Genomic DNA, 10,683 nt, shown 5'->3' on the forward strand with positions numbered 1-10,683 from the left:
CTCGGAGACCAGACACCTCCGGCCTGGGGGTGTGGCGCGCTGGAGGAGCCCGTCAGAGGAAAGGTGAACCCCCGACCTCAGGCGCATCCTCCGGGGTCCCCAGATACCGCCTGGGTCCCGAAGAAGTGCAGCCAGTAGGCGCGGAGAGCCAAACGGCTTCCCCTAGATGGGCTGAGGAGAGTCAGCCGCCGCGGCCTCCCACGCCCACCTTTATCCCAACCAGGTGGGTTCCTCAGCTGGGGAAGGGCCTTTGCAGGAACCGTTCCTCCGCCGATGGGGGCGAGGATGGGGGCGGGAGGACGGGATGGGTACTGAGAGAAGAGGGACGATCCTCTCTTCCCGGGATGCCTCTTCCCTTTGCTCAGGGAAAGAAAAAGAAGAATAAAACCAAGCCATGTCTCTATTTACAAAGTATGTATTTAAACACGTAAAAGCGGTATTGGATACAGACATTCACAACCGCAGAAGACAGGTGCCCAAGCTTCACTCTTGGGCTGAGGCGGAGATCGATTGGAGATTTGTACAAATCGTAGAATCAAATAAACCCAACAGCGCACACATCCTGCGCGGTTGCAGACTCCCAGCCACGTGGCCCCTGGCCCCTGCCCACCCACCCCCCAGGTCAGCGTCGCAAGAGCGAGAGAAGGAGACACACACGCACGGCCACGGACAAACAGCAGGACGGAGGGGCGGTAGGGACAGAGCCCGGCTGGCTGGAGGAAGGTCCAAGGGAAGGGGCAAAGTCAGCCCCAGGAAGGGAGGGAGGTGGGAGTAAAGGGCAGGCGGGAGAGAAGGGAAGGCGGCGGCCAGGTGAAGACGCGTGTCCCCCAGTCCCGTCCACTCGGTAACAGACATGCCCCTCAGTGAAGTTTCATCTGAAAATAGCATCGACATTTAAATAGATACACTCGGTCAACGGCGCTTCTTTATACAAAGTCTAAAATACCAGTTTTACAAATGTGAGTAGATAAAAATCCCCATTCCAGGGGCTTCTCTTTATAGGCGCAATTTGATATTCAAAAACAAACACCATCATGTAATACACCGTTTCCCTCCTTTTCTCTCTTTAAAGGCAAGAAAGTCTGGAGGAGAGAGAGGCTGAGAAGCCGAGAGTGCGGAGGATGAGGCTGGGTTCCCTCCCGGCACCCCCCACTCCATGCGAAGCTCCCCCACCCCCGACTCCCCGCCTCGCTCGCCCCGAGTCTGTGCTTCCTCTGGCGCGCAGGGCCCCCGCGCCCCTCCCTCTACAAGCAATGGTAAGTTAGATCTTCGCTGGCCCTTTAAGGGCGGGGAGGGCAGGGAGGCTGCGGGATCCCTGCTCCGACAGACGGGGGTGGAGTGGAGGGGACTGATTTGTGCTTTTGAGTCAAAAGAGGGGCGCACGTTCTGCGCCCTCGGAGCGCAGAGCGGTCAAGTTCGCCGGGCAGGGGCGTCCCAGGCCCCGCCGCCGCGTACGGCCTTCCCCGCCGCGGCCGTCCCCACTCCCAACTCCCGCTCCTCCCTCCCCCTTTGGCGGAGTTTGAATGTCGAGTTCAAATAGAGAACACTGCGAATCGAAAAGACCTATAAATTATAGCTTTTGCTTTTAAGAAGGACGGGGGGGAAAAAAAAGGAAAAAGCAAAAGTTCCGATGCACATACTTGGATGAAAACCCCGCCTCGCCCCTCCTTTCCGTGCCCGGCCGGAGCCGCGGGGGTGAGTCCAGCCCCAGCTCCGAGCCCCGAGCCCTGGTCCTCCGCCACACTCCAAGCCTGGCCGTGGCGAGGGCCTGGGTGCGAAGTCACTGCTCCCAGCAGCGCCCGCCGCCCAACGCCCGCCGCCGCGCCTCCCTCCGTGGGTCCCGCAGGGTGGGCCTGTCTGGCCGTGTGTCCATCACAGAGCTGGCGGCCCGCCCTCCCCAGGCAGGGAGGCTTGTCCAACTCTTCCTGGGAGGTGGGGGCCACCGTCTCTTCTCCTGGCGAAGCTAGAGGACGCGAAAAGTAAAAGTCCACCCCAACACTTTTCTTGTAAAACAACTGTCTCGAACTCTGAGCACTGACACGCAATCCTCCCAATTTATCCTGGCATTTCGGGAATGTAAACAGATTCGCTGGATTTCTTTTCTTTCTGCGGAGTAAGGAAAGGAACGAGGGAACGGGGAGATTTTATCCACATGACATACACACGATCTGCGTGTACCACACACACACCCCTCCCTAAAGTGCATTTCCTGGTGTGGTCCTGGGGAGAAACCTCCTGCCCCTGCCTGCTGGGGACGTTTTAACCTTCAACATCACACACGAAAAGCTTATTCAAGTTAATACTGTTTTTCCCTAATAGACTTCTTTACCTTAAAAAAAAAAAAAAAAAAAAAGTGAAAAAAGGAAAACTGACCCCACCCCCCCTTTTTTCTGATGGGGAGCCAACCTTTTGTTGGACTGCCTGGCCAATGGGAAGAGAGAGCAAATCTGGGCCGGGCCTTGGTGCCAGGAGTCTGGCATTGGGCTGTGGGAGAAGGGAGGAGGGGTGGGGTGGGCAGGCCAAGCCCCTCCAGACACTCTCAGAAACCTGTACCCAGGCCCCAACTTCCCTAGAGCCCTGGGGCAAGGGGGCCCCTCCTGCCCCAGCTCATTTGCCTGCCCCAACTAAAGCACAATGAGAGTCTCTCTCCTTTAAATAAAACAACTTCAAGAGTTGAAATATATATATTTAGATATTTTTCTTAAATAACATATTTACATCTAATAGAAAATATAACTCTAGAGATAATCTTTCCAACAAAAACTGACGGGGAGGAAGGAGGGATGAAAGGGGCTGGTGGGGGTGGGGGTCACATCAGGGACGGGACCAGCCAAAAGGCCACATCCCACCCAGAAATAAAAATCACTATGCCAAGCTCACGCTCACTCTCTCCCCTGCTCTCATTCTGGGCACACCCACCCAGCATTCATCTTTTCTCTTTAAAAAAGCCTTGGTCCGTGTTACTTTCCTTAATGGTGACGGTCAAAAAGTTTGAGGTCACGTCCGTGACCACCACCTTCTCCAGGTTAGTCAGGGAGGGGCTCCAGGACTCTTCCTCCGGGTCCCCCAGGATTCTGGCCACAGGGATCCTGGCGATGAGGGAGGGCCTTCCCCCCTGGGCCCCCATGTCCCGGTAGAGGCCCCCCACAGAGCCGGGGGGGCCTGAGCCATGTCGGACCCGGGCACCACTGGGATCCAGGGCACCCTGGCCTTTGGCCTCCAGGAAGGCAGCCCTGTGCTTTATCACCCTGGCAGGGAAGGTGTCCACAGCCAGCTTGCCCGTGGCCTCAGCTGAGCTAGGGCTGGTCACACCACACTGCACCAGGTCCGAGTCCTGCCTTCGGGCCAGCTGGATCACGCTGTGGCCGGCTGGAAACTTTCCTGCCCCAGAAGGGGTGTCGTCCAGCTTCCTGCCCTTGAGGTACTCTCCGAGGCCGGCGCTGGGTTCGCCTAAGGGCCTCTGTGAGGGGTCCGGGAGCTCCTTCCGCGGCTTGGGGCCTCGCTTCTTAGAGCTGTCCCCCGGCGAGCTGGGCTTGTCATCCACTCGGCTGGTACCCCGCTCTCGTTCCCTCTCACGTTCCCGCTCCCTCTCTCGCTCCCTCTCCCTTTCTCGATCCCGCTCCCGGTCCCGGTCCCGGTCCCTATCCCGGTCCCGAGGGGGCTCTGCGCGGCAGGTGCTGCTGGTGCTGGTGCTGCTTGCTGGTGGGGGCAAACCCATGTTTCGAAGGCCCTCCCGGGCCCGGGAAGTGGAAGCCAGGTCCTGGGGCGAGCGGCCAGGGTAGGGGATCCGGATGCCCCTGGCTGAGTCACTTCGAAACTCGTAAGTTTTGGCCTTTGCCTTGGCCTGAGCCTGCAGAAGAGAAGATAGTATCAAGAGTGGGGCAGGGCCCTGTCCACCCCAACAGGACTCCTGCTCTAGCCTTGATCTCCTATCTTTACCCTATGATGCCTGGGAATTTCTACATGGATGCATGCATGGATGGGTGGGTGGGTGGGTGGATGGATGGGTGGGGAGGTTGTTGGAGCTGAGAGGTAGAAGGATGGGAGAAGGGGTAGAAGATTTGGCTGGAAGCAGTCATTTGCAGAAAGCACAGTTTTTGCACTTGATTATATGTCCATTTGGGAGGGGGAGGGTAAAGGAATTCTAGTGTGGCCAAGCCAGTCCCCCCAGGCACGGTTGGAGCTGCTACTGACTTGGTGACATCTTGTCAGGGAACTCCCTCCTAGATTACAAATAGACAACATGTGTGGACACCCCATTGGCTCACAGTCCTCAGGGCCCCCTTCCCACAAATGACTCAACATTGTCCTCCACCATTGGACACTGCCAACCTACCTTAAGGAGGAAGGTTTTGGGCTTGGGTCCTCGCTTTTTGGGGCCATAGAGCTCCATCTCTCTTTCCCTGGAGAAAGAAGGAAAGGAGAAAGAGTGCGTGAGTAAAGAAAGCAAGTGGGACTCTAGTCCAGGCTGGAGAGAAGCCACTCTACTTGTTTCTAAGTGAGTGGCTGGGACTTGGAAGGGTCTGTACCTTTCCTCAAAGGCCGCCAGCAAGCGAGCATCCAGGATGTTTTCCTCCGGTTCCCATGTGCTGTACCTAAAGGGAATCAGGAAGAAGTGGGCATCAGTCCCAGGAGCAGGGTGAAAGCAGAGGATGTGTGTGTGTGTGTGTGTGTGTGTGTAAGTGTAACTTTTCTCATTGCATTGTATTGTATTTCAACGTAAAGGCAAAAAGAGGAAGAAAGAAAGCTCCCGAATAACTGTATGGGATTGAGAATTGCATATAACCTACTTACTTCTGCGACCATCCTTTCCATTTCACGAGGTATTCCATGCGTCCCTGCGGGTGCAAAGGGGATAATGTGTGTGCATGGGGAGAAATGCATGACGAGGATACAAGAAATGCACGCGAAAATGCATGCACCAGATGAATGCTCGAAACCCCGCCGCAAAAGGCACGCGCCCGCTGCATCACCCCTGCACCTAACGCTGCACAAAGTGCATGCACCGGCATTCATTCCCCACCCCGCCCCCCACCCATGCAATCCGTGCATCGCTGCAAGTCTAAGGAAAGCGCTTGGGCTCAGAGCCGCCGCCGCCGCCACGGCCGCGGCCGCTGCTGGGACCTGGGGGAAGGGAAGCTGGGCTGCAGCAGGGGGAGGGAACCCGGGCCGGGAGGGGAGGGCCCGGCCGCACGGAGGCCTTAGGCCCGGGGGCACCTACTTTCCGTATGCGCCGCTTCAGGAGGGCTTCGGCCGCGAACACCCGCTCCCCCACCGCTGAAAGCTCCATGTTGACTCGCCGCTTCCCCTCTTGGCCGCTTCCAGGAGCAGAAAAGCAGCAGCCAGCGCACGACAGACCATAATACTCTCCCGCTGACGTCAGTTCTCCTCCCCCTCCCGGCGCTCTCGCTCCCTCCCGCGGCCCCCCTCCCGCGCTCCTCCGCTCGGCCCCCTCCCCTCCGCCCAGCGCTTCCTCCCGCCCCACGTGTTGCTAACGACGTTGCTAAAGCCGAGCGGCCGGAGGCCTGCGCCCCCGCACGCTGATTGGACGAGCTCTGAGCCACGCCCCTCTCCCTTTCTCCCCCGCGTTGCTACGTGACCCGCGTTCCAATCGCCAGGGGGCGGAGTCCGAGGCGACTCCAGAGACGGAGCGCGCAAGTGGGAGGGGGCGCCGCCGGAAGTGACGCCAGGGGGAGGGCGGGCCCGGCCGCTGTCAGTCTGCTGGGCTGGCGAGGGGGGCCGGCCGCCCTCTGTCCTCGCCGGGGCCCCCTCCCCCGCCACCAAGTTGTCCCTCCGGTGTTCGGCGTCCCCCACAGCTCTCGCTGGGATCCCCGCGGCGATGTCAGCCCGGCTCCGCCCCCCGGCAGACCCCGGCCCGCCCCACCCCCACCGCCCAGGACTCGCGCCCTCCCCTCCCCCCGCCGCCCGCGCCGCACAATGCACAATGCACAGGTGCTGGGGCGCCGCGGGCCGCGCCCGAACCCCGAGAGCCTGCGGCGCGCCCTTCGGCCCGCTTCTCCCCCGGCCCCCGCCCCCCGCCCCGCACACCCGACCCCCGGTCTCCATGGCAACTTCCACCCCCCCACAGCCTGGTCCCGCTAACAAATCAATGTGCCTGTGTCTCAGGCTCCTGTCGAGCGGCCCTGCCCTCGGCCACCCTCTGGGCCCTGCGAGCCGGGCTGGCTGGAGCGCTCCTCCCCGGCTCCGGAGCCAAACACAGACCTGGTGGAGGCCCGCCTGTTCCCTCCGGAGCCCGCCTGCAGCCCGGGACCCCACAAAGGATGTCGCGCGGCTTCTTCCTGCCCCCCGACCGTCCCCGACGCCCGCAGCCACCTGCCCCTGCCCTTAGCCCGCGTTGCACGCCCGCGCCAGGCCCTGGCACCGAACCTTGCCTGCCCTGGTCGCCCCCTGCCAGTGGCCTGGGTGGGCTAAGGGCATCTGGGCAGAGCCGGCACGGGATGGGGTGCGCGACTGGGGGTGCGTCTGGCTTCCCCCGGACCCCGGCCCGCGCACTTCCTGTCCACAGCTTTTCCCAACGTGAGCGGCGGACATCCTGCGAGAAACGCCGGCGCGGGAAGCTGGGGGACGTCGCTGGGTCCAGTGCGGGCTGGGCGAGAGGGTCTCACGCGCGAAGATGGCGGGCTCCTGGAAAGGGACAAGGGCCGGCCGCGACCGCTTCGCCGTGCGCACATACGCACGTGCACCGCCGACCCTGCCGCCAGCTCGGCTGCGGGTGACCCGTGGCGGGGGCGGCGCTGGGGACAGCAGCCGTACTCTGGGTCCAGCTCCCTCCCACCCTGTTCTCTTATTGCTCAAGCTCCAAATCACAACTCCCACTCCTTGGAACCCACGATTTAGTTCAAACATCGATGATCAGCCTGACTGGAAGCGGTTTCCCTTGGCCAGAGATGGGGTGGAAGAAAGAGAGGCGGGAAAAAAAGAGAGGCAGCGAGAGAACGATAGGAAGAGAGAGAGAAGCAGCCAAGGAGTCTGACTCGGAGAGGCAGGAAGCCCAGAGCGGAAAACTGGCCTCCTGTCCAAAGTGAGGCGCGCGCAGACGGCGGCAGCCGCGAGGTCCTCGACCCGCGGCGGCAAGCGGGGCGCTTCGCCCATCTTCCCTCCCGGTCCTGCCCCAGCCCCTGGAAACACGGGTTTCAGGTTTTGGCCTTGCTCCTAAACTTCACAAGGTGACCGCTGGCCGAACAGTCCCATCTCTCCGGCCGTTCTGTCTGAACGAACAGCGCATCGAGGACGCTCAGATCTCCCAGTGACCCTCGCGGGCCGCCCGTGGGAGGCCGCCGACGGCCGCGTCCTTAATCATAAAAAGTCATTCCCGGTAACAAATAGTTTCGTCGGCCGGTGCCAGCGATACAGCTGTTTCTGTTTAAGCTTAAATACTTTCCAACAGTTTGGGCAGTAAAAATAAAGTCGGCCTCAGCCGCCTATAAGTGTCTGGTTTCCCCGCCCAGAGAAAGCCCACCCTCCGCCCTGGGCCCGGGTCGCTCTGCCTTTCCCGCCTGCCCCCTCTTGGAATCCGCTGCCCGCAGAGGATTCGGCCCCAGCCCCGCACCGGCCGCCTCAGCTCCTCGGGCTGGCTTCAGGGCCACTGTGGAAGTGGGAGGGAGGGGGCCTTCCCGGAGTGGGCTGGGGGGCCCTGACCCGCCTGGCCTCGCGCCCTACCCCCACCCCTGGCAAGCTCTCACGCACCCGCGAAGAGCGGTGGTTTTCCTTTAGATACGGTTTCTGGAACCGGGTTCCCGGAGTTGTGCTTGCCCTTGATGCCTTTACAGACCATGGGGTTTGCACTAGGCGTGCAGGAGATGGTTTCAGTTTCTCCCCGAAAAAGATAGCTTTAGTCCTTCCTCCATGCGTTCTTTCCATTTTCCTTCCTTCCTCCCCTCCTTCCCTCCTTCCTTCCTTCCTTCCTTCCGTCTCCCTCTCTTTCTGCCTCATTCTCCCTTCTTTGCCTAAATACCTCTGAAACTTGAAGAAATGAAACCCCTGATGCTGGCAGGTGCGGCCCCCTCCTCTGGATATGGTCTTAAGTAATTATCTTAGCTTCCCCACCCAATTCTCCACCTGTCTTCGTGCCTGATGGTGATTATTTCGGAAATGCTTGCTCTGAACAAAATTATCACTTGCAAAGAGTCTGAGTTTGCAAACGTCGGGGAATCCTGCAAAGCCTGTGGCAAAGGTGGAACTCCATTCAGAAGGAAAGAAGAGGTATAGAATAATCTGAGGGCAGGGAGCCTGGCTCTTGTCAGCAGCAGACGCTCTCAGTCCCGCCAAGGAAGGCAAGGAAGGATGAGTACGTCTCATCCCTGCCTGGCGCACCCCCTGCCCCCCAACTGCCCGCGAGAGAGCAGCGTTGCAGGGGCTGTGAAAACAGGTCACCGGGCAACCTCACTCCTTGACAATTTGGAGACAAAGCGGGAGGTGGCGGTCTGAGAAATGGGAGCCCATCTCCCGGGCTCTGGCTAGGTAGGCACGGGAGGAAGTCCTGTGTTCCGGGAGAGGGCGCTAGGAGAGGGGGCTAGCATGCATGGGCGTGGAGCGGGAGGAGGTCTGCAGTCATTCCAGCCGGGTCTGAACCAGACCAGAGGACAGGTCAGCTGGTGGTACGGTCTTAGGAACCCACAGAAAGAGGATCCTTGTTCCCCACCTTTCTTATCGAACCCCCTTCCCCGACTGACTAAATTCTCGCCACCTCTCTTTTCTCCACACAACCGCTTTCCTAGTTCAAAGTTATATAATTGCCTTTCCCACCTACACCTCCCAGGAGCAAACAAAACAAAGTTGTAAAAGACAAGACACGCTACTCTTAATCCCATTGCTCGGCGGTCCGCTGCTGAGGCTGCGGCTGCCAGGTTTGCGTGCGCCGCCTCTGCAGTAAATAAGGTAACTGCTTCCTATTACTTTAGCCCCATATGGCTGCAATTTGAGTGTCTTTAGAGACGGTGCGTGTGTTGGGGCGGGGGATGGGGGGAGTGAAAGTGGAAATCAAATGCTCTCAGATCGCATTTTTATGAAGGAAATTGTCCGCGATTCTCTTAGCAGCCACCCCCTCTCCTGAGACTAGCTGCCCCGTTTCTTTGTTTACGGAAATGCGGGCTCCCGCCCGCCTGGGGACACCTGCTTCCCAAACCCCTAGGTCTCCGGCCCTGTTCCGCACTCTTCTGGCGACCTAGGCGCACGCCGGCGACTGCCCTTCCCGACAAGGGGTCTGCGACCTGCTCCCGGTAGCCCGCCCTACCCTCGGCCCCAGCCTCTAAAAGGTGCCGGGACTCTGCACTCGATACTGCAACCTCCTGAGAGCCCGGAGTTTGGGGGCCCTCTTAGGCCTCCCTGGGCCCGCGGCCCAAAGACTCGTCCTCCGGGAGGGAGGCTGGAGGCTGGCGCAGTCCAAGGAGAGGGGCGGACGGGCCCCAGCGGGACGCTGGGCTCCTGGGTCTCGGGCCAGGCAGACAAGCCCTAGCGCGTCCTCTAACTCGAGGATGAGGGCGGCCGGTTCTTTGGGAGCGTTTCAACTCCGCGGCTTGGCGGGCGTCGGACCTGCCCGGTCTTGGCTGCGGACGCGGGCAGATTTGGAAGTCAACCATTTGCCTCGGGCGGGCCGGCAGTGAAGTGAGCTTTGGCGGCTCCGAGGCGTGGCCTTGTGGCCAGTGGCTTACCTCCCGCGGCCCCGGAGCCGGGCGGGCGTCCCGCAGCGCTGCTTCCCCGACGCCGAGCTAGGGCTGGGCGCCTGCCGCCTGCTGCGGGAATGCCGCAGGGTGACCCGACATTCTGGAAACTGGTCCCAAGGCCCAGCCTGGGTGACTGAAAGTGAGGTTGTCCAGGTTTCTGGCCTTGGTTCTCGCCGCTAGTTGTTCCCAAGAGCAAGAAGCTCCCACCTTTCCTGTCCCACTTTCTCCTCCCTAGGAGACATCCACAGATCCTTCTTGTTAGAGAAGCACTAAAACAGGCTGCAAAGAGTGAGAAGGGGCTGCCTGCCCACTCTGCAGGAATCTCCCAGAGGTCTGCACACATTCTAGAAGCCACATTTCTGCCTTAAACCCCAGAAACTGAAATCAGGCCCCCTTTCTTCCCCTCCACCGGAGGAAAATATCCCCTCAGAGTTAAGCAACATCTATTGCTTAACTAGTTGCCCTATATCTAGTGCCTGCGTTATCCCAGTTAAGATTCACAACAGCCAGGTAACATCAGTTCTACTACCCCCATTTTCTAGATGAGGAAAGCGAGGCACCTTGGGGCCAAGTCACTTGCTCAGGGGGGACGGAGGCAGCAGGGGTTCTGCCTGAGAAGCCCTAAGCTCAAGTCCCTAAAGCTCCACAGCTGGGGCTTTGGATCCTTGTGAATTTCAGCTCCTCCAAGGCTTGAGGAAAGAATTCAAGAAAGGTCCAGTGGAGCCTCCTGGAAGCGCAGAGTAGTGCTCCAGCAGGAGGACCCTCAGAGCCCTTGGCAACAAGGATGAGGCTGGAACAATAAAGACGGGAGAGAGTTCTAGCGGCCGATTTAAGTAAACTGGAAGCTGGATGTTGGTGGGCGGTTTTGCTTTTTTTTTTTTTTTTTATGGTAAAGAACAGTGGCTAAAAAGGTGGGCTCTGGGGCCAGCCTGCCTGGGTTCCAATGCACTTGCTGGCTGTGTGCCCTTGTGCAAGTTACTTAACCTCTCTGTGTTTCAGC

General features: G+C 59.7%; 1 protein-coding gene across 2 annotated transcripts; it reads right to left on the reverse strand.

The window, feature by feature from the left end:
* Positions 1-399: 399 nt before the first annotated feature.
* On the reverse strand, positions 400-10,043 carry CBX8 (chromobox 8). Of its 2 annotated transcripts, none has more exons than XM_033182489.1 (5): positions 9,672-10,043; positions 4,795-4,838; positions 4,530-4,595; positions 4,337-4,403; positions 400-3,850 (listed from the first exon to the last, which is right to left on the reverse strand). In XM_033182489.1, the coding sequence occupies exons 2-5, from the start codon at positions 4,830-4,832 to the stop codon at positions 2,927-2,929; spliced, it is 1,095 nt and encodes a 364-aa protein (XP_033038380.1). In that variant the 5' UTR covers positions 4,833-4,838; positions 9,672-10,043; the 3' UTR covers positions 400-2,926. The 2 variants fall into 2 exon arrangements, with proteins under 2 accessions (XP_033038380.1, XP_033038379.1); XM_033182488.1 differs by lacking the exon at positions 9,672-10,043 and adding an exon at positions 5,222-5,863.
* Between the last annotated feature and the right edge of the window lie 640 nt (positions 10,044-10,683).

Source organism: Trachypithecus francoisi, unplaced genomic scaffold (genome assembly GCF_009764315.1).
Source record: "Trachypithecus francoisi isolate TF-2019V2 unplaced genomic scaffold, Tfra_2.0 Lachesis_group20, whole genome shotgun sequence".
Lineage (NCBI taxonomy): Eukaryota > Metazoa > Chordata > Mammalia > Primates > Cercopithecidae > Trachypithecus > Trachypithecus francoisi.

Excerpts from the sequence above, each read along its gene's own strand:
- CBX8 (XM_033182488.1), bottom strand. The coding sequence starts at position 5,290 with ATGGAGCTTTCAGCGGTGGGGGAGCGGGTGTTCGCGGCCGAAGCCCTC. Across the intron at positions 4,839-5,221 it reads TGAAGCGGCGCATACGGAAA|GGACGCATGGAATACCTCGT; the intron begins GTAGGTGCCCCC and ends TTGCACCCGCAG. Across the intron at positions 4,596-4,794 it reads TGGAAAGGATGGTCGCAGAA|GTACAGCACATGGGAACCGG; the intron begins GTAAGTAGGTTA and ends GATTCCCTTTAG.